General features: G+C 39.9%; 1 protein-coding gene across 1 annotated transcript in view; it reads left to right on the top strand.

The window, feature by feature from the left end:
- The window catches only part of IQGAP1 (IQ motif containing GTPase activating protein 1), a 103565-nt gene that overhangs the window by 32218 nt on the left and 50152 nt on the right, over positions 1 to 21195 (top strand). The window contains exons 3-8 of the mRNA XM_061158766.1: positions 5039 to 5195; positions 6945 to 7022; positions 11430 to 11506; positions 18191 to 18258; positions 19332 to 19445; positions 20212 to 20390. Of these exons, the coding sequence (XP_061014749.1) occupies positions 5039 to 5195; positions 6945 to 7022; positions 11430 to 11506; positions 18191 to 18258; positions 19332 to 19445; positions 20212 to 20390 (673 nt within the window). The remainder of the gene's footprint in view (positions 1 to 5038; positions 5196 to 6944; positions 7023 to 11429; positions 11507 to 18190; positions 18259 to 19331; positions 19446 to 20211; positions 20391 to 21195) is intronic.

The following is a 21195-nucleotide window of genomic DNA, read 5'->3' as shown; positions in this document are numbered from 1 at the left end:
TTTGACTTTGTAGAAAACTTCATTAGGTGAGATTATGAGAAGACTGGCATAGTACAATAAAAGTTGTGAACTTAAAGAAGTGTTAATAAATTAAAAAAAAAAATCTTTGTATTTATAATTGAAACTCTAATTCATGTTTAATTTAAAATCCAAAGCAAATACACACATATAAAAATTAAAAAAAAAAAAAAAAAGATTACTGCTATCAACACCACCACCACCACCCAGACATCTCAAGTTAACAAATTTAGTGCTTTTCTACATATGGGAAGATGCAGGAGTCTGAGCTTATTGAAATTATTCCTTCTGTTTTTTTGGTGGTACACTGTGCACCGTGTTGAATCTTAGTTCCCCAACCAGAAATCGAACCTGTGGTTCCCTGCATTGGAATCACAAAGTCTTATCCACTGGACCGCCAGGGAAGTCCAAAATTATTTGTTTGATATGCAGCCTATCTAGAGCCAGTATCCTTTTTTCTTCTCTGTCTTGAATCCCCTCAGAATACACCGTTGAGGGTGGATGTAGAGGCCGCTGGCTTGGTGGCAGTCAACCCGTTTTCCTCCATCCTGAATTCCCCTTAGGGTGCGGCCGTGGTGGCCAATGGCTTGATGGCCTCAACATTCTTTGTTTACTGCAGTGGCGATGACTGACACTCTTTGTCTACACCACCAGCAGTGCACAAGGGTGTCTTCAGATCCTCACCAACACTTGTTTTCTCTTGTCTTTTTGATGGTAGCCATTCTAACAGGTGTGAGGTGATATCTCATTGTGATTTTGATTTGCATTTCCCTGATGATTTAATGATGCAGAGCATCTTTTCACTTACCTATTTGCCATTTGTATGCCTTTGGAAAACTATTCAGTTCCTCTATTTAAAAATTGGATTTTTTTTTTTTTTTTTGCTGTTGAGTTGTCGAGTTCTTCAAATATTTTGGATATTAACCCCTTATCAGATATATGATTTGCATTGCCTTTTCATTTTGTTGATGGTTTCCTTTGCTGTGCAGCAGAAGCTTTTTAGTTTTACGTAATCCTCCTTGTTCATTTTTGCTTTTGATGTCTTTGCTTTTGGTGTCAAACACTCCAAAAAAATTGTCTCCTACACTGATACCAAGGAGCTTACCTTCTATGTTTTCTTAAAGGGGTTTTACAGTTTCAGATTTACAGTGTTCAAGTCTTTAATCCATTTTGAGTTGATTTTTTTGTGTCTGGCATAAGGTTGGTATCAATGCATAGATTTATTCTAAAGTGAACTTATACAGTTAAATACGGTTAAATGTTTTATAAGGAAGTTTTGTGTCTGAGCTGAGAAATGCTGGTGGACTTACAGTTAAGCTGAAATATTTAAAACCCTATTAAGTGGACAAAACGTGCAGAGATACCAGTCTTTTTCCTGCATGGGAGAGTTGCAGCTCTGTCCTGTTTAGACAGCTCTGTGGAGCTTAGCCCTGTTAGGCTTCTGGGGTGATGTGATAAGAGCAATAATGGTTTAGTGAGAAGGATTCTAAACTAGGAATCAGGGTCCTCTTATCCCACCTTTGTCACTAACTAGCAGGTAACCTTGGGTAGACCTTAATTCTTATTTGTAAAACAAGAGGGTTATGCAGATTGGTACAACCTTGGGATGAGCTTTTGGTCAATAACGTCTTTTGTTTCAGAGTTAAACTTCTAAGATCTTTCCGAAGCAATTAATTATAAATACAGAAGAATATTGTGTACAAAGATGTTCCTTGGAGAATTATTTAACAGTTGAAAACATTTAGAAATGTTATAAATATCCAACATAGGTGACTGATTAAGCACTTAGTAGAATTTTAATGTGACTCAGGGTGTTCAGAGACATGGAAAATATTCATAAAATAATGAGAAAGGTCTTGTAGTTTTCTATAATGGATGTGTGTTATACTGGGAGGAAGAACCCAAAGGGATTTGTCCTAACAGCTCCTTGCTCTCGCATTTTGTGGTTCTTTGAATTAGTGGCAGAGGGGGAATCTCAGGTGGGCTGGAGAGGACAGGTGGGTTTGTTGTATCTCCTCAGAATTATAGTAGAACTCAAACTGCTGCTGTGATTAAAAATGATAGTAATATAGCAATCACTTAATATTCTTAATTTTCCAAAATAATTTGGTCCTCATTTAACTAACTTTATGTTTATAAACAAACCAGAGGATACTTTTGCTGTGGAGCAGAGTTTAGAATGAGGGATGAGCCACGCAGGGAACTGGCGTGCAGATAGGGGCTTGTTTAGAGACACTTGTATGCTTCGCCTGTTTCTTCTAGCTCCTGCTCTCTGCTTTATCTTTTGTGACCAGGTCACAGGTGACTTTTCTTCTGGCCTGACAGTTGTGTGGCATGCAGGGCATTCAGCCCCACCAGGAAGCTTGCGAGTCTTGTCATTAGTTGGGACTGTTTTAGAGCGGTCAGACGAGAGGAGGCAGAGAAGGGCTGTGGGGAGCATGGCTGTGGTCCCTCCTTTTAATGGGATTGTAATCTAGTCTCGGAGAGGAGAGCCTGCAGTGCCCTGGTTGCTGGCTCTGATGCAAGGCAAGAGAACTAGTGTGCTGTTTGTGCACAGTCTTCTCCATTTTGAGAGGAAAATGTTACTTTTTCTTTACACCCTTATGTGGTAAAGGGCTGTGTTTGGCTTCGAGTTATTCCAGGTTTGTCCCTGTTAAATGAGAACACAAGTTAGACTGCCCCCTGAGAGCAGGGGTTGCCAGGAGCTGTTTGCTGGATCCTTTTTAGCAGTAAAACATTGGAGGGACGATTATTTATGATGACTACAGCTCTTTTTCAGACCATGGACCTATGTTCTTCCCTACATTGCCCTCCTGGTCTTTAGGCTTTTGGAGAAGCATGGTTTGGATTTTATAGTTGTTACAAAATTGGTATCTAGTTACTGTGGCGACTCTCTTGGAAAATTCATCTGTTTCTTCTTTTTCCCCTCCTGACATTTCAATTCTACTATGTAAAAGAAGAGCCAGAGGAGAAAATACAATACCATTGGATATAGGAAGTAACCAGAAAAGTCTCTTGCCCATTCATCTGTCCAACTAATATTTATTTGAGTACTGACTTAATGTCAGACAGTGTGCTGTCTGAGTTAGAAACAGAATAGTCTTGAAAGAGGATGAATAACTATTCTATAGAACTTGAGAAAAACAGGGCCACTGTTGCTTTCCCTTATTATTTTTTTAAAGATTCTGAGTAAGTTTAAAGATTCTGAGTAATCTAAGTTTGAAAAGATGGAATACAAGAAATTTTATTTATCTTTTAATTTAAGCTTATGTATCCATTGACGTTATAAACGCTTAATTTTTATGTTGTCTCATTTGTCAGTAAATCTAATTTTTACTTCAGTCTGCTGTATCTTTGTTCTTTTGTGTTTTTCACTTGGCTTTTCAAATATTTAGCACTAGTGAAATAGACCAGGCATCATATATTGGTACTCTTCCCACCCCACCATCTTTGTTCTTTTGTGTTTTTCATTTGGGCTTTTCAAATATTTGGCACTAGTGAAATAGACCAGGCATCATATAGTGGTCCTCTTTCCACCCTACCTGCTCCCCTGGTGTGGTGAAGAACATGGGGATAACAATAGCCTTGTAAAGTTTGAGTAGCATAATTTTAAATTAAAGGTTTTCAATATGGAGTCAATGAAATCTCTGAAATTATAAACTTAAGTATGTGTACATTTTTGAGGGGAGGTCTATAGCTTTCCTTGCATATTCCAAGGATTCTGTGACTAAAAAAGAAAAGTTTAAAATCATCGCCCTGAATGGCAGTTACCTGCAATTCTATTGGTAGAAAATGTGTGAAGTAAATTTTGCTTTGTTTTATCTTGAAAGTGAAAGTGTTGCTCTGTCAAGTGGATCTGCGAGCCCACGGATTGTAGCCCACCAGACTCCTCTGTCCATGGAATTTGCCAGACAAGAATACTAGAGTGGGTTGCCATTCCCTTCTCCAGGAGATCTTTCTGACCTAGGGATTGAACCCAGGTCTCCTGCATTGCAGGCAGATTCTTTACCATCTGATCCACTAGGGTTTTATCTTGGGCTTCCTTGAAATCTTATAAGAGGAATCTGAGGTGGACAGTATAGTTTTCTTTTCCTTTCTAACTTCTTCTCCTCTCTTAAAAAAATACTTAATTCATTTGTACTGGTTCCATTGGAGTTTCCTAAAGTATTTTAGGTGAGATGATTGACTGTTTTGGTAACCCCCAAACAACTTTAAAATCTGAACCTAGAAATTCACTGTCGATGCTGAATTCTCAAACCAGAAGAGAACTTCATCTACAAATTTAAGTTTCTGAGCAGCTGAGAGATGGTGGCTTCAGTCACAAAAGATTTTTCTTAGGAATTCTTCAGGAGCAACTGAAGGAGTGAGGGAGAGGGTCTGGGCTGAGCTTCGTGGGCAGTGAGGACCTGGAAGCCAGCTGGCATCTTGTTGCAGGAGAGGAAAAAAGGGCAAAGAGGGCGGCATTTATACTCAGGAATTTCCCTCAGTTCCTGGCTCCTGAGATGTGACTGGGCCAGGACAAGGATGTGTGTGAAACTTAATCTTTTTTTAAAATAATTTAATTAATTAATTTATTTTTGTCTGTGTTGGGTCTTCACTGCTGCACGGGCTTTTCTTAGTTGCAGCAAGTGGGGAGCTACTCTCTAATTGCTGCACGGGTTTCTCTCATTGCAGTGACTTCTCTTGTTGCAGAACATGGGCTCTAGGGTGCTCGGTTTTCAGTAATTGCAGCTCCTGGGCTCTAGAGCACAGGCTCAGTAGTTGTGGGGCACAGGCTCAGTCACTCAGAGTCATGTGGAATCTTCCCAGATCAGGGATCAAACCCGTGTCTCCTGCATTGGCAGGTGGATTCTTTAACCACTTAGCCACCAGGGAAGCCCCTGAAATTGAATCTTCAAAGAGTGTTGCCTATGTTCGATATAAACTTGTCCAAGAAGAGTGGAAATTGAGCTTGAGATCTCCAAGGAGAGTGTTCAGACCTTCCCTCTTTTTTTCTCAAGGCCTCTCTCCTTCTGTGCAGGTGGATGGAAGCATGCCTTGGGGAAGATCTGCCCCCCACCACGGAACTGGAAGAGGGGCTTAGGAATGGGGTCTACCTCGCCAAACTGGGAAACTTCTTCTCCCCTAAAGTGGTGTCCCTGAAGAAGATCTATGACCGAGAGCAGACCAGATACAAGGTGGGTCCTTCCCTGTTTGGTGCTTCAGTTTCCATAAATCAGAGAGCGTTTAGCATCCTTTATCCCATGAAAGAGTTACTGAGAAATATGTGGAAATGTCTTTGTTCCAACAAAATAAAATGCCTGGCAGAGTGGAGAAAGTTCAGTGCAAAAATCAAGATAGTAGTAAAAGAACCTGAGCTGACCATATTCCTGGTGCAATTCTAATGAGTAATTTGTATAGAGAAATTTTCATGGTCCTTAATGAGGTTTTTATTTCTTAGAAGGCAGAGGAAATAACTAGGGAAATTACTACTTTAATTTTAACCAAACTCTGAGATTTGTTGACAAAATGAAAGCATTAGCAACTTTGGAGGGAAGAAAATCACCTTGTGATATTAAAGTTTAAGATAAGTAGGAAAGTGATCTGATTTCAGGAAATTGAGATGAGTGTTTGATTCTTGCAGTCCTCAAAAAGAGGATGACCTTAAGTAAGTTGGGATGTTGACAAGGACCAAATTCTATTGCCTACAGAATTTCTGTGGGGAGCTTTCCTAAGAGCTCTTATCTAGAAAAGGGTAAGTGTAGAAGATAGTGGAAGATTGCAAAACCAAGAGCAAATGTATGAAGGGTCAACTGTCAGAACTGGGTCAGAGCTCAGGATTAAGAATGAAGACAGAATCAAGAGAGATTTTTGTTTTATGTTTAAATTCTAAGGAAAATATAGATCTTAAGCCAAAATTAACATCCCAAGTAGAAACTTTCCCTCATCAAAAAGCAAAGACTTGGGACTTCTCTGCTGGTCCAAGAGTTAAGACTCTGTGCTTCCACTGAAGGGGGTGTGGGTTCAATCCCTGGTCGGGGAGCTAAGATCCCACACACGGCACAGTGCAATCAAAAAATAGATAAAGAATATGCTAACCTCATTTAAAAATTTTTAAAAAAGCAAAGATTTATATGTGGAGTGTTAACTAAGTAGTTATTCTGAAGATACTTCCTGAGTTGTTCTTGTTCTTCCTGAGTCAAGAGTCTACAAAATGTGTGCAGAACAGATAGACGTGAGAGGCCTGGAGATTGCAGCAGCAGTAAAAGCAATTAGCCTACTCTTCTACCTGCCTTGAGAGTAAGCCTTCCTAAAAAAACAACAGGTGCAGAGGTTCAGAGGGGGAAGTTTGTATGTGAAGTATGAGAAAACCTCACTTTGGGAGTATCTTCTACCAGCCAGACACCACATTGAGTGTTTTATGTACATTTTCTCAGTTAAATCTTTCCGACAGATATAAAGTAGATGTTAAAGATGGGTAACAGTGTCAGTCACCAAGTCATGGCCAGCTCTTTATGACCCTGTGGACTGTATAGCCCGCCAGACTACTCAGTCCATGGGATTTCCCAGGCAAGAATACTGGAGTGGGTTGCCATTTCCTTCTCCATGAAAGACGGGGAAACTCAGACTCAAAAGGGTGAAGAGATTTGCCCAGTGTCACCAAGAGATGGCTGCATCAGGAACAGAATCCAGAATAATTGAATTCCCAAGACCATGTTCTGTTGAGCACACTGTACTCAGAAGACTCACCAGATGGTTCTTCACTGAGAAGAGCTGAGGTGTGAGTTTGGCTTCTAGGGATTAGAATGTGAACATATGCTGGAGATAGACCTTAAGTTTAAGGGGACCATGCGAAGTCTCACAGGAAGCTTTTACAAGGAGAGTTTTTGTTTAGTATTTGCTTCAGTATTGCCAAACAGTGCCTAATGGTCTTTTATTTGTTCTAGGCAACTGGCCTTCACTTCAGACATACTGATAACGTGATTCAGTGGTTGAATGCCATGGGCGAGATTGGATTGCCTAAGGTAATTAATGTGATACTCACAGTTCTGGCTTAGTTCTGGCTATTTTGGCACAACAGTTCTCATTCAACATATAAAATTATCCTCAACTGGTGTTTTATATATGTGTGTGTGTGTGTAATTTTTTTTTTTTTCTATTTCAAATGCTAAAAGATCTCTCCAGTTTGTTTTAGGAATTGGCTTTGTTCTTTTTCTTTTATATTTCTCATCCCTGCATCACCTTACCCTAGAGAAATTCCCTATGATGTCCTTTACTTTTACTACACCAAATTATAAACGTTAAAATTCTCATACCATGAGGGAATTCCTTGCTGGTCCAGTGGTTAGGACTCAGGACATTCAGGTTCAATCCCTTTTTGGGGAACTAAGATCCTACAAGCCTTGAGGTGTAGCCAGGAAAAAAAAATCACGTGCCATGAAAGTCACCATTTTAAAGTACACAATTCAGTGGACTTTATTTGTTCACAGAATTGCTACATCCAGGTCTGACTTTAGGAAACATAAGGAAATATTTTAGAAACATCATTTTCCAGCTTTTGAATAATTAAATCTGTGTGGAGTATGAAGGGTTTATTTTATATTTCAGATTGTGTAGGCCATATAATGATGTTTACTTCTTGTATCCGGTCTTGGTGATGGCTGTAGTTTGTGTTTATGACAGCTTTACTGAGGTATAATTGATGACAGAAAAGTGACACATATTTAATTTTTACATCTTGAGTTTGGAATGATGGTGTAACTTTTTTTTTGGCTGCACTGAGTCTTCGAGCTGCCCTCGAGCTTCCTCTCGTTGCAGAGAGCAGGCTCTAGGCGTGAGGGCTTCAGTAGTTGCGGCACGGGGGCTCAGAAGTTGGAGCTCCCGGGCTCTAGAGCACAGGCTCGGTAGTTGTGGCACACGGGCTTAGGTGCTCCGTGATAGGCAGAATCTTCCCGGGCCAGAGATCAAGCTGGAGTCCAGTGCATTGGCAGGCAGGTTCTTGGCTGTGCCACCAGGAACCCCTGTGGTGGTACCTCTGATACGGGAGGAGCATCTTTGAGCACTTTTGCTCATGCGTTTGCTTGGTGCTGCTCTTGGTGAAATTGCCATCTCAAATGTTGGGCTGCACCTCCCAGGCTGGCAAGCCTTGCAGTTGCCCAGGTTTGAGACTGAAGGAAGAGCCCAGAGACAGCAACAGAGACATCCCTCGTTTATTGGATAGGGGATCTTTCATGTCTGGAGCAAGGCTCTGGAGTGACAACCTGCCGTGGGCTGCAGAGAGCAGGCAGAATATGGCAGCAGTCTTTGCTGTTGGTGGTGGAGCTCGGGGGTTGTTTCCCACTTACTTTGGCCCAGGGCAAACAGCAGGGGGTCATGTCCCTCTTGGTCGCTCGGGCAGAAGTCTTCCCTTCGATAAACTAGCATCGTGGAGCTGTTCTGATCTAAAGATTAGAATAGTCACTAGCATTTGCTGATCAGGGTGTACAGTTAAAAGGGAATGTCAGTCATATGACTAGGATATACGTGAAGCACGGACTTGTTGAGCAGGCGATGTACAGAAAGCAAGAGAATCACTGTCCTGGGTGGTGATCATACAACTAGCTACCCAGTCCTGTCTTGAATAGTCAGAGAGGCCATGATGTAGTATCACTGTTAGAGGCAAGGACAGCTTTTATTCCCCCCACCCCCACCATCCTTTGACTTAAGAATTCTTCTTCTAGGAATTTATCCCCACCCACACCCCACCAGCTAAAAAAAAAAGAAAGAAAGAAAGAAAGAAAAAAATTAGACAAGCAGGGAAAAAAAAGTATATGTAAGGCTTTTCAGCATTGCTTATGATGTAAAAAATTGATAGCAAACCACATGTTCCTTCACTTTGGGTATTAACCATGTTACAGCCCGTCAAATACTACTGCTGCCGTTAAAAAAGGATGATGTCAATCTGTATACCTAACTGTGATGTGTTAAGTGAAAAATAAAATCAGGCTAAGATTATACAAGTTTGTGTTCTGGCTTAGATGAGGTCGTGATTTTTGTCTAAAAATAGAGTGTTCTTGGGAAAAATTCACAGACAGAAATAGTTTTCATTTCTGTGTGATGGAGTTAAGGGGTGGTTTTCATTCTCTATACTTTCCTGTGGAGTCTAAATTTTTGTAACCAAAGAAAGATTCAAAAGAAATGTAGAGTATCAGAAGGTGGCTGAAGCCACTGGGAAATGAGCATTTGGCATTTCAAGGAGCGCTCTGCTCACTGTCGCACACATACCTGTTGAATTGAGTTTAACTCAGAGCTACGTCTTGGCTGAAGGCTAGCTTGTGTCCTCTTTTGTTCCAAGCAAAGTGCTGAAGCTCTCTTCCCTGCACTGGTACGTTCAAGAATTAAGTCCCACACATGTCAGGAAATGCAACACTTCACGTTCTTACAGCCGCTAGGCCTTTCTGTGCACCTGTAACTTCCTGTTCCTGTCTTTTATATAGTACACCCAATGGGCAATGGCAGTTTAACCTTTTTGAATGATACTAAGAGCTTTGTTAATAATTGCTCTTGCTAATAGTATTTTTACTACAAAAATGCCTTTTTAATAATTTAATTTTATTGCCATTTTTGTTTACTCACAGTAGTGCCTTGTCCTGGACCACAAACAGAATTCCCCAAAGGCTGTCAGAACAGTTGGAGAAGGGAATGGCAACCCACTCCAGTGGGCTGCAGTCCATGGGGTCGCAAAGAGTCGGACACAACTGAAGTGACTGAGCACGTGGCTATTAGCCTTGCTCTGTAGGATTTAAGTCCAAAAGATTTTTGAGTAATGTGGACTAAAGATGCTTAGCCTAAAAAAAATGTGTTTTTGCCCATAATATACTGTGTGATCAATAATTGACAATACCTATATAGTATTTTTTAAAACTTATTTATTTTTAGTTGGATGATGATTGATTTACAGTATTGTGTTGGTTTCTGCCATATATCAACACATGCATAGTTTTATTGGGATGTCTTTCCTAATCTCTTTATGTGGTACATACAAACTAATTATAGAGACTTAATATGATAGTTTTTCAGTTATTATCCATTTGACTCTTCATTATAATTGGTGCTGTTGGCCATCTTCTCTATGAAACATGTTATTGTTTTTGCTTTTTAAAATTGTTTTTAATCTGCCTAATAGTCCTCTGTTTTCTTCAGCTTTCCTACCTTCTGTATCCTAGTGGGCATTCCTTAAGATGCAGTTCTGTTTTCAGCTACATTCTCCCATTCTCATGGTTTCAGTTGTTTTGAAGACTCTGCTTTATGATAAATAGTGTCTTCAATTGGCTACTAGACATTTCTCTGTGGATAGCTTTCTGTTGTTTGGAATGTCTCTTATCTAAAACTAAAACTGCCTTTTCTCCCTGGTGACCTTCTCCTCTGTGTAAGTGGCACCGTGTCGTCACTTTCCCAGTCACCCAGGCTCAGAGCCTTGGCGTTCCTGTGGACTCCCGAGCAGAGCCCTTGCCCCAGCCTTCCTCAGTCGTTCGCAGCGTCTGCTTTATCTGTTGAAGCAACCTCCCGGCCTGGTTTCTCCAGCTTCAGTCTCCACTGTTCACTGTGTTCTGTGTCTTGTCTGCAGTCAGATCTTCCTGAGGCTCCGTTTTTAGCTTTAGCTTTGAAGCTAGGACTTCTCTGAGGCCTGCGTATCAAGTTCAAACTGGTCTGACTGTCAAAAGTCCTCATAATCTGTCTCTGTCCTACCTAACCAACCTTGTTTTTCTATTACTTTCTAAAATGGATTCTGTAATATTTGGGGGGAAGGATGACTGATTTTGACCTTGATTTTCACTGTTCAGGGGAAGACATTTTAGTCTTAGGAAATGAGCATGTAAAATTTTAAAAATTATTAAAAGAGATGATTCTGGTACATCCCATCTCTCTTTTGGTACACAGTTCTTTCTTATTGGGAGCCATAGGTATTGTGGGAGTGGTGGTGGTGCTCAGTCGTGTCCGACTCTGCAACCCCATGGATTGCAGCAAGCCAGGCTTCCCTGTCTTTCACTGTCTCCTGGAGTTTGCTCAGATTCATGTCCACTGAGTCAGTGATGCTATCTAACCACCTCATCCTCTGCTGCCGCCCCCTTCTCCTTTTGCCTTCAGTCTTTCTCAGCATCAGGGTCTTTTCCAGTGAGTCAGCTCTTAGCGTCAGGAGGCCAAAGCATTAGAGCTTCAGCTTCCAATGAATTCCTTCCAATGAATATTCAGGGTTGATTCCTACATTAGTAAGGTTGATTCCTTACATTGCTTATGATGAATTGTCTGTTCACCCTAATGAAGTTATTTGTGGAACACTGATGATCTTTTTTAATTGTCCAAAGTTTTACTTGTTTTACTCATGACTGGTGAATGATTAACTGAAACCCAGTGGATGCATACCTGACTCTACTTCTTTTATTTCTCCTTAGATTTTTTATCCAGAAACTACAGATATTTATGATCGAAAGAACATGCCAAGATGTATCTACTGTATTCATGCACTGAGGTAATCAGATTTTCTTGGTAGAATAAGCAGTATATAGATATAGAGCACAGATTGGTAGTTGCCAGAGGTGGGGATTTGGGAGTAGGTGAAATGAGTGAAGGTGGTCAAAAGGTACAAACTCCCTGTTGTAAAATAAACAGGTCCTGGGAATGTAAGGTACATCATGGTGACTATAGTTAATAATACTGTATTATGTATTTGAAAGTGGCTAAGAGAGTACATCTTAAAAGTTCTCATTACAAGAAAAAAATTTGTAATTATGTGTGGTGATGGAAGTTAACTAGACTTACTGTGGTGATCATCTCATGCTGTACATCTGAAATTAATGTAACATTATTATGTCAGCCATATCTCTCTGAACTATGCATTTCACTTGAGATATAGCCCCTCTTTTAAATTAAAATCTCTTAAAATTATAAAAAACTCAGTGTGTATGCCCAGAAGTGGGATTGCTGGGTCATATGGCAGTTCTATGTCCAGTTTTTTAAGAAATCTCCACACTGTTTTCCATAGCGGCTGTACTAGTTTGCATTCCCACCAACAGTGTAAGAGGGTTCCCTTTTCTCCACACCCTCTCCAGCATTTATTGCTTGTAGACTTTTGGATAGCAGCCATCCTGACTGGCGTGTAATGGTACCTCATTGTGGTTTTGATTTGCATTTCTCTAATAATGAGTGATGTTGAGCATCTTTTCATGTGTTTGTTAGCCATCTGTATGTCTTCCTTGGAGAAATGTCTGTTTAGTTCTTTGGCCCATTTTTTGATTGGGTCATTTATTTTTCTGGAATTGAGCTGCAGGAGTTGCTTGTATATTTTTGAGATTAGTCCTTTGTCTGTTTCTTCATTTGCTATTATTTTCTCCCAATCTGAGGGCTGTCTTTTCACCTTACTTATAGTTTCCTTTGTAGTGCAAAAGCTTTTAAGTTTCATTAGGTCCCATTTGTTTAGTTTTGCTTTTATTTCCAATATTCTGGGAGGTGGGTCATAGAGGATCTTGCTTTGATTTATGTCGGAGATATAAATAAGGAAGCTGTGGTACATATACACCATGGAATATTACTCAGCCATTAAAAAGAATTCATTTGAACCAGTCCTAATGAGATGGATGAAGCTGGAGCCCCTTATACAGAGTGAAGTAAGCCAGAAAGATAAAGAACATTACAGCATACTGACACATGTATATGGAATTTAGAAAGGTGATAACGATAACCCTATATGCAGAACAGAAAAAGAGACACAGAAATACAGAACAGACTTTTGAACTTTGTGGGAGAATGTGAGGGTGGGATATTTCAAAAGAACAGCATGTATACTATCTATGGTGAAACAGATCGCCAGCCCAGGTGGGATGCACGAGACAAGTGCTCCGGCCTGGTGCACTGGGAAGACCCAGAGGAATCGGGTGGAGAGGGAGGTGGGAGGGGGGATCGGGATTGGGAATACATGTAAATCCATGGCTGATTCATATCAATGTATGACAAAACCCACTGGAAAAAAAAATAATAATAATAAAAATTAAAAAAAAATAAAATAAAATAAAATACAAAAAAAAAAAATTATAAAAAACTATATATATTTGAAAACTTAACTGTTTACCATTTTGTTTCAACCTGATAAACTGAATTACAAAATATACTGTGTCTTTTTTTTATACTCTTTATTCAGTATTGGAGTATAGCCAGTTAACAATGTTGTGACAGTTTTAGGTGAATATCGAAGGGTCTCAGCCGTATGTATACATGTATCCATTCTCCCTCAAACCTCCCTCCCATCCAGCCCACCACATAACATTGAGCAGAGTTCCCTGTGCTGTATATACAGTAGGTCCTTGTTGGTTACCCATTTTAAATATAGCAGTGTGTACACGTCCATCCCAAACTCCCTAACTATACCTTCCCCCTGTCTTTCCACCCCAGCAACCTTAAGTTTGTTCTCTAAGTATGTGAGTCTTTCTGAACATAATACTCTTATGTCTTGATACTGATTGGTAACATAGTACCAGCAATTATCAAATGATTGATTGATAATTTGTTTAGTTATCTAGGACCTTGATAAGACATTTATTCCTTAAATAATTTTTATGACAATGCAAATATGATAAATAAGAACTGAAACAAGGTATAATTTTTTTCTCAGTTTCATAATAAATTTGGAAGATGACTTAATTTCAGGTCCTCAGCCCTTAGAAGGAACACAGTACTAAATTGGAGGGAGGAGGTGGTATGTCTGGAGGGAGGGTGGGATGGGAAGGGAGTAGGGTAGGTGCTAGTAGCCTAGTATTTCAGCGTGGCTCAGATTTACTGGTTGGCCATAGGACTAAACCAGAAGGTGATACAAGTGGGTGAGTATAAGAAGGAACATTCCGCTTGCGCTGTTCTTTTTATATCACATCCTGTATATGCACCTAATGTGTGCCAGACCCTGGGTATCACTGAAATCAGCGTGAAACCCGTAAAAGAGAATGTAACTGAGCGCTGGTAGACCTCTTGTGTGGACTGATAGACACATTAACCCCCTCAGAGTTTCCCTCCCTAGACTCTCTACCTTCTGGTCCATCTGTTATGCTGCACTCAGAGCTGTCTTTCCAAAACAGCTTTCATCTTACCAGACACTCCATAAAATGCTTTGATGATTCCACTGTAGTGTCACCTCTAGCCATTCCCTCCTGTGTATCTGTCCTCTAGTATCTCATGCCTTTGCTTCTGCTGTTTCCTCTGCCTGAAATGCCCTTTTCTCCCTGGTTTAACCTGTGCTCTTCCCAGGGTGCCACCTCAGAATGCTGCCATAAGTATCTTCTCTTACTTTTTCCTTCTGAAGCAGAGTTAGCTACTTACCATCTTTGTGCTCCTCTAGCATTTTGTAACAAAGCTCTCACTCCACTTATCTTACTTGTTACATTGTCCTCTGGTTACTGTTTGTGCTTGGCTATCTTGTGGACTCCTTAGGGGCAAAAGTATTTCCTTTGTTCTTTATCCTTGTATTGTTAGTATTTAGATGCCTAGTATATAACCACAATAAACATGTGTGTCCAAATTATACATTATAACAAATCTCCCTTCCTTTCTCCAGCCCAAGGGGATAATTTGTCCCTGTCAGTGAAAAAGGAAATGGCAGTTTGTCTTTATGGAAGGGCTCTTCATGTTTGTCTCTACTTATCCAGTCAAGTTTCAGTTCAGTTCTCATTTTCTTGGTGAAGTTTCTCCAATAATGACAGCTTTTTACCTTTTTCTAAGCCTCTGGATTTTTTTGTTTTGTGTGTGTGTTTAGTTATATATTCCTTCTTTCATATCTTTTCTCCCTATTATATTTATTAGCATCTTAGGGACAGAAATCATGCCTTACTTTTTTTTTCCCTCAAAGGTACATAGCATAATGTTGGACTAACAATGGTAAAATGAGAATTTAAAAACATTGTTTAGGAATAGGTGACAAATCAGAGAGTTTTCAGAATGTAGCCATTTCAGATGTATATGTCTGAGCTAAAATCAGATTGATTCTAAGTGTTGTGGTTGGCTCAGTGTTCCGTGAGGTCTGTCAATGTTGATAGTCTTGTGAAGGCGGTACCCACCGTGGATATCTGAAGTTGGCAGGCAGAGAAGCTAAGCTGGCAGAGTTCCTCTCTGTAGCTACTGCTCTCTGCCATGTAACCTGGGTCGCAGGCTGTCACATCCCCTGAAGAGAGACTGAAGAACTAACTGTGCCTTTCTCATGATGGAATTGGAATGAGAAAGGGAGGAAGCCTGCTATTGTTCTCCATTTCTCTTCAATAGGCAGTTCGTGCTTAGAAAGTATATACACAGCAGTGTGTCCTGGTTGGAGATTTACAATTTCTTTCCTCCCTTACAGTGTTTTTCCTGAGGGGTGGGTTGGCCACTCTTGATAATATGTAGGAAGTGTTTCTAAGTGCTTGAGGCTCTTGTTTACCCTCACAGGACAGTGTTCAAGGCAGCTCCCTCACTTCACCTACCTGTTTTGGGTGAGTCACTGTTTCCCTTTTGGATCAACAGTGATAAAGAAGCATTATCTCCTTGTTTTCCCCCCTTCCTGCCATCTGTATTTCCCCCCCCCCCCACCCAAGTCTTGACTGGCATTATTCCTGAGATAGTTACTGTACATCAGTCAGACTAAGTTACACTTGTAGTTTACACTCCACTCTCAGATGAGACCCTACTTCTCCATTATTCCAGGTGTATTTGTATACTTCCTTTCCATTCCCCACCTGCATGCTTTATCTTTTTAAGAATTCAGTTTGGGGTTAAATTGGCCCATAATCCTTTATCTTAAATTAAAAAAAAAAAATGCTAAAAACTCTGAGTTTTGGTTCAGTTCAAACTCATTTGTTGGCAAGATCTGATCAGTATTAATTGAGATTACTTAGAATGTATATCTACTTAATGTGATTATTCAGATGTTTCTCTGCAGAAAAGGTAATGTATTTGGTTAGCGGTGCTTCCCCAAGACTTGTTGGGGGTGTTTTATTTTGCTGCATACACTGTACAACTTTTCTGAGAAATCCTAAATTAATATTTGGCCCAGGGAATTTAGGTGAGGGATGTGGACCTGTACTAGGTTGTGTTTCCTCATCAGCTGCTGTGTTTAAGAGCATTTGTTAGTGATCTTTGAGATTAGCATAGTGACTTCTTTCATAGGTTACTCTACAATCATTGATTTGTATTCCCTGGTGGCTCAGACGGTAAAGCGTCTGCCTGCAATGTGGGAGACCCGGGTTTGATCCCTGGGTTGGGAAGATCCCCTGGAGAAGGAAATGGCAAACCACTCCAGTACTCTTGCCTAGAAAATGCCATGGATGGAGGAGCCTGGTGGGCTACAGTCCATAGGGGTCGCAAAGAGTGGACACAGTTGAGCAACTTCACTTTCACAGTCATTGATGATAATCATCATCCAGATGGGCTGACACAGCTTCTTCTCCTCATTGCTGTAGAGTATAACTTAAATAGGAAAAAAATGAAAAGAAATCTGAACTCAATTACAGGCTGATTGTGATAGGTAGCTGATAGCTTATTTGTGAAAGCAAGCACAGGAGGCCAGGAACAAAAACTGAAAGTGATGTTTATTATTAGGAATTTTAAGTTTTAGCTGTGAGGTTAAGTGCTTTCGAGCCTGGATAAGAGGACCCAAGTGGCCATTAGGATTCCATTTATAGCTCCATCATGTCCTTAAAATATTCCTAATAATTAAAATGAGATAAAAGCAAGATAATGCCCATCTGCTTTCGGCTTCCCTTCTCTGCTTTTTACAGCAACTGGTGATAGCACTGTGATGCCTTTGATTATCATTGAAAACCTTAGGAACTCACTCTTGTTGGGGCTGTGAAAGTAACATGCTCAAGCTTTTGTTGAAATGTGGCAACCACTTTCTTGTTCTACGGTAGAAATAAAAGAGGAAGAAGCTTCTGGAGAAAAATATTTTTACTATTTTAGAATGCAGATGGAACATCCTGTGCAGGGAAGGTATATGAAGAAGCATATTACTTGTCCAGAAAGTCATTAGCTCTTTGGCTTTGGAAACTGTATTGAATAATGTAAAATCTTTGGAGAGAGGAACTTTATTTCCATCTTGAGCATTTTATTCTAAAGAAAAGCCCATAATTGTAGACATATGATTTGTATTTGTACTTACCTGAGAAAATGATTGGTTACTGTGGATGTGCATATACTAATGTGTTTTCAGAATACTTGATTTTTTTAAGATTATGCATTTGGGTTTATCTTATACAGTTTGGATGGTGATCAGTTTTGTGAATGCAGTGTACCTGATCCATATTTGTATGTAGATAGCATTGAGATATAGAGATTATCTGCAAATGCTATAGGCTACTCTGTTGAGTTTCTGTGGTTTGTTTCTTCGATATTTTTTATTTCCTCTCTTATTACTAGGCTGTCAATGTCTTGCTCATGTTAATCCCTGTGGAGTGGTTTTCTGATCTCTTCTAATTTATTCTGAGCTGGTAGAGCCTTAGTCTCTGGTTAATCTGATTCATGTTTGTAGACATACATCCATCTGTGAAATATTAATTATTATTTATTAATATATGTCAGGCTCTGGGTAGGCACTGGTAAACAAGACTTTTATTGACCCTGACTTCATGGGGCTTAGAGTCTAGGAGATTTTTATTTAAAGAATAAAGATATATGATATATACTTTATGTAAAACTCCTAGAGTACCTGAATTAAACTTTTCCATCAGTAATATGAATTCAGCTTAAGTAAGATTTGCTATCTGAGTCATTTTCATGAGACTTTGCTAAAATGTCTTTTTACTTAAAACTTACTGATCACAAAAAAATTAAAAAAACTTACTGATCACAGGAAGTTAAACGGAAATGAAGAGACTTCACTTACCTTTGTTATATTAACATTTGTATTAACGTCTGATTGTTTATTGGATTTGTCCTGGAGCTAGGACTTAAATTTGTGTCTCCTAATTCCCAGCCCAGTGCTTTTTGCATTACATTATGTGACTTTTAAGGACCTCCTTGTTATAGAAAACTAAAAGAAGGCTCTGAGATAAAGTATCATAGCTGCTGGGTGTAATATGGCAGAGTCCTGGGAGTCTCCGTGTTCAGAATGCTTCTGTTCTTTATGGTGGTTTTCCCCTTTGACTTTAGAGCAGCAGAACATCCAGCTGGGAGTCCTGACTCTTTTGCGTATTTTGTCTTCTAGTTTGTACCTGTTCAAACTAGGCCTGGCTCCTCAGATTCAAGACCTGTATGGAAAGGTTGACTTCACAGGTAAGAAGTTCCAGACCTGGCAGGAAGTGCTTGATTTATGTGGAAATAGCCTGGAGAGGCAACTGTACCAATCTTAAAGATGTGGGGCTTTAAAAACACTGTGCCGGCAGTGATTTAAAAAAAAAAAAGCACAAGGAACCTGCTTCTCCCGGTATGGTGGAAGGAACACGAAACGGGATTTCAGGCTCTGTTCTCTCAGTTATGACATGGGTGTGGTTGAGAAGTCTGCGTTTTCTTATATGTAAATTAGAATATTAACATTTAATATTAAATGTTCACGTATAGTGAGAAAAACTTTATGACAGTCTTTACCTTTCCCTTCCAGTGAGCATCATTTGTAGGCAAATGAAGGTGGGGGGGGGTGGTGAGATGATACAAAGATGGCAATTTAGTAATTTTAAAACTTTAGTTTATTTGGGTGGGTGTTTCTGTGTATATTTGCTATAGTCAAATCCTTGAAGAGATGGGGGCTTGGGGAGAAAAAGAACAGGGGAAATATTGGTGAAGGGTGAAATAGACTCAAATCTTTTTGAACTGGTGATTATTTTATAGGCTTTGGAGCTTTAAAAATTGGTAATACAGCTTTTATCTATGATATTTTTTCTTCCAGAGAAGTTGTTCCCCAGACTTGGGGCAAGGGCCAAACCTTAACATGTTGTTTTCTATATCATTTGGCTTCTGGCCTTAGACACAAAATTGTTTAATAGTAGCTAGTGACTTGGATTCACTTCTTGTTTGAGGTTCCTTTAAAGTTGCTCTATTCATAAGTTCATTAGAGGAAATGCCATTAGTAGCAGTTTGGGAAAACTATTCTCTATAGAGCCAGTCTCATGTTATGGTTATTTCTGATGCTCGTGATAGTACTGATAATAGTTGTGTGTCTATTGAATGCATGTTATATACCAGATATTAGGTTAAGTGCTTTCCATGTATTAATATTATCTTATTTAAATCCTTATAACAATCCTAAGACTTAGAAGTCATTTTATCCAGTACATTTTGTGTTTAAGGAATCTGTTTCCTTCTAAGTTCTGAAAAGGTGCTTACCTTTGGGTCTTAATTCTTTCCTGTAGAAGAAGAAATCAACAACATGAAGATTGAACTGGAGAAGTATGGGATTCAGATGCCTGCCTTTAGCAAGATCGGGGGTATTCTGGCTAATGAGCTGTCAGTGGATGAAGCCGCATGTAAGAAGAGAGTGATTTCGTGGGTTCAAGTGGAGTTGTTGCTACTGCTTTCAATGATTAATACTATAATGGTGGTCTTGGACATGAGGTATTTTGCCAGCAAGTGTCTAGTGGCTCAGACAGTAAAGACAGAGCCTGCTTGCCATGCAGGAGATCCCAGTTCGATCCCTGGGTCGGGAAGATCCCCTGGAGAAGGGAATGGCAACCCACTTCAGTATTCTTGCTTGGAGAATCCCCATGGACAGAAGAGCCTGGTGGGCTACCGTCCATGGGGTTGCAAAGAGTCAGACATGACTGAGCGACTAACATTTACTTCTTTCTTTAGGTCAGTAGATACAGTTTCAAACACTGCTATACAGTTGTTTATGCTGTTATTTGGAAATAAGTGAGAAAAAATCAAATAGTTTTGATTAAAATAAAAGCACTAGAAAGCAAATTCTACATTTCAATGCCTTTTTTAGTTTCTTATCTTCTAATGGTGTTTACATGATAATTAAGGGTGAACATTTCCAGAACAAATGCTCAGATGCTCCCTGCAAAGTCCCTTACAAATGTTTTCCCCATAAGATTCCAGATTGAGCATTTCAGACATGGATGATAGGCAGAGCTGTGATTTTATGTGTTAGGGAAAAGACAGGGCTCACAAGATCTGGGGATTCCTCTAACCCCTCTGTCTGTGCTGGGGGATTGCTGTGTTTGAATGTGTAATGTACATCCTTTACTTTATATAACCTCAGTGTTCTGTGTTTTGAATTCTTTTTTTCAGTACATGCGGCTGTTATTGCCATTAATGAAGCTATTGACCACAGAATTCCAGCTGACACCTTCACAGCTTTGAAAAATCCCAATGCCATGCTTGTGAATCTTGAAGAATGTTTGGCCTCTACCTACCAGGATGTTCTTTACCAGGCCAAACAGGACAAAATGGCAAATGCTAAAAACAGGGTAAAAATGGAACATTTGCTCTTTTAAATTGATTTATAGGGGCTTCCGTGGTAGCTCAGCTGGTAAAGAATCTGCCTGCAATGCAGGAGACCCTGGTTTGATTCCTGCATTGGGAAGATCTGCTGGAGAAGGGATAGGCTACCCACTCCAGTATTCTCAGGCTTCCCTGGTCGCCTAGCTGGTAAAGAATCTGCCTGCAATGAGGGAGACCTGGGTTTGATTGCTGGGTTGGGAAGATTCCCTGGAGAAGGGAAGGGCTACCCACTCCCGTATTCTGGCCTGGAGAATTCCATGGACTGTATAGTCCGTGGGGGTCACAAAGAGTCAAACACAACTGAGCAACTTTCACTTTTCACAATTGATTTACAGTCTTTCATTATTTAATATGACTCCATTTTAAGGATCAGTTTTATTGAGATAGTAATCGATGTATAATAAAACCCAACCATGTAAAGTGTACAGTTTGATGAGTTTTGACCAGTGTATACAGATATGTGACCACCGCCTGCAAAGTTCCCATATCTCCCTTTCAAAGTCAACCTCTACTGCCTCCCTCTGTCCACCCCTGACCCCGGCAACTCCAGGTCTGTTTTCTATCACTTTAGCTTATCTTTTTTGGAATTTTATATAAATGAAATGGAGTTACCAATATGTAGTCTTTCAGTATTAGATTATATTTTGACATCTACTTTCTTCTCGAATTGTGTGCAAACCTGTGAGAGGCTCTGAGATCTAGTCTGAGACAAGGATTCAGGCTCCCAGATGAGCAGAGCAGGGTTCACCAGTGTCTCCTTCTGCTTGATTC

Source organism: Dama dama, chromosome 13, assembly GCF_033118175.1.
Source record: "Dama dama isolate Ldn47 chromosome 13, ASM3311817v1, whole genome shotgun sequence".
Lineage (NCBI taxonomy): Eukaryota > Metazoa > Chordata > Mammalia > Artiodactyla > Cervidae > Dama > Dama dama.
The sequence above is the reverse complement of the archived record's forward strand: the minus strand, read 5'-3'. Positions and strand labels throughout refer to the sequence as shown.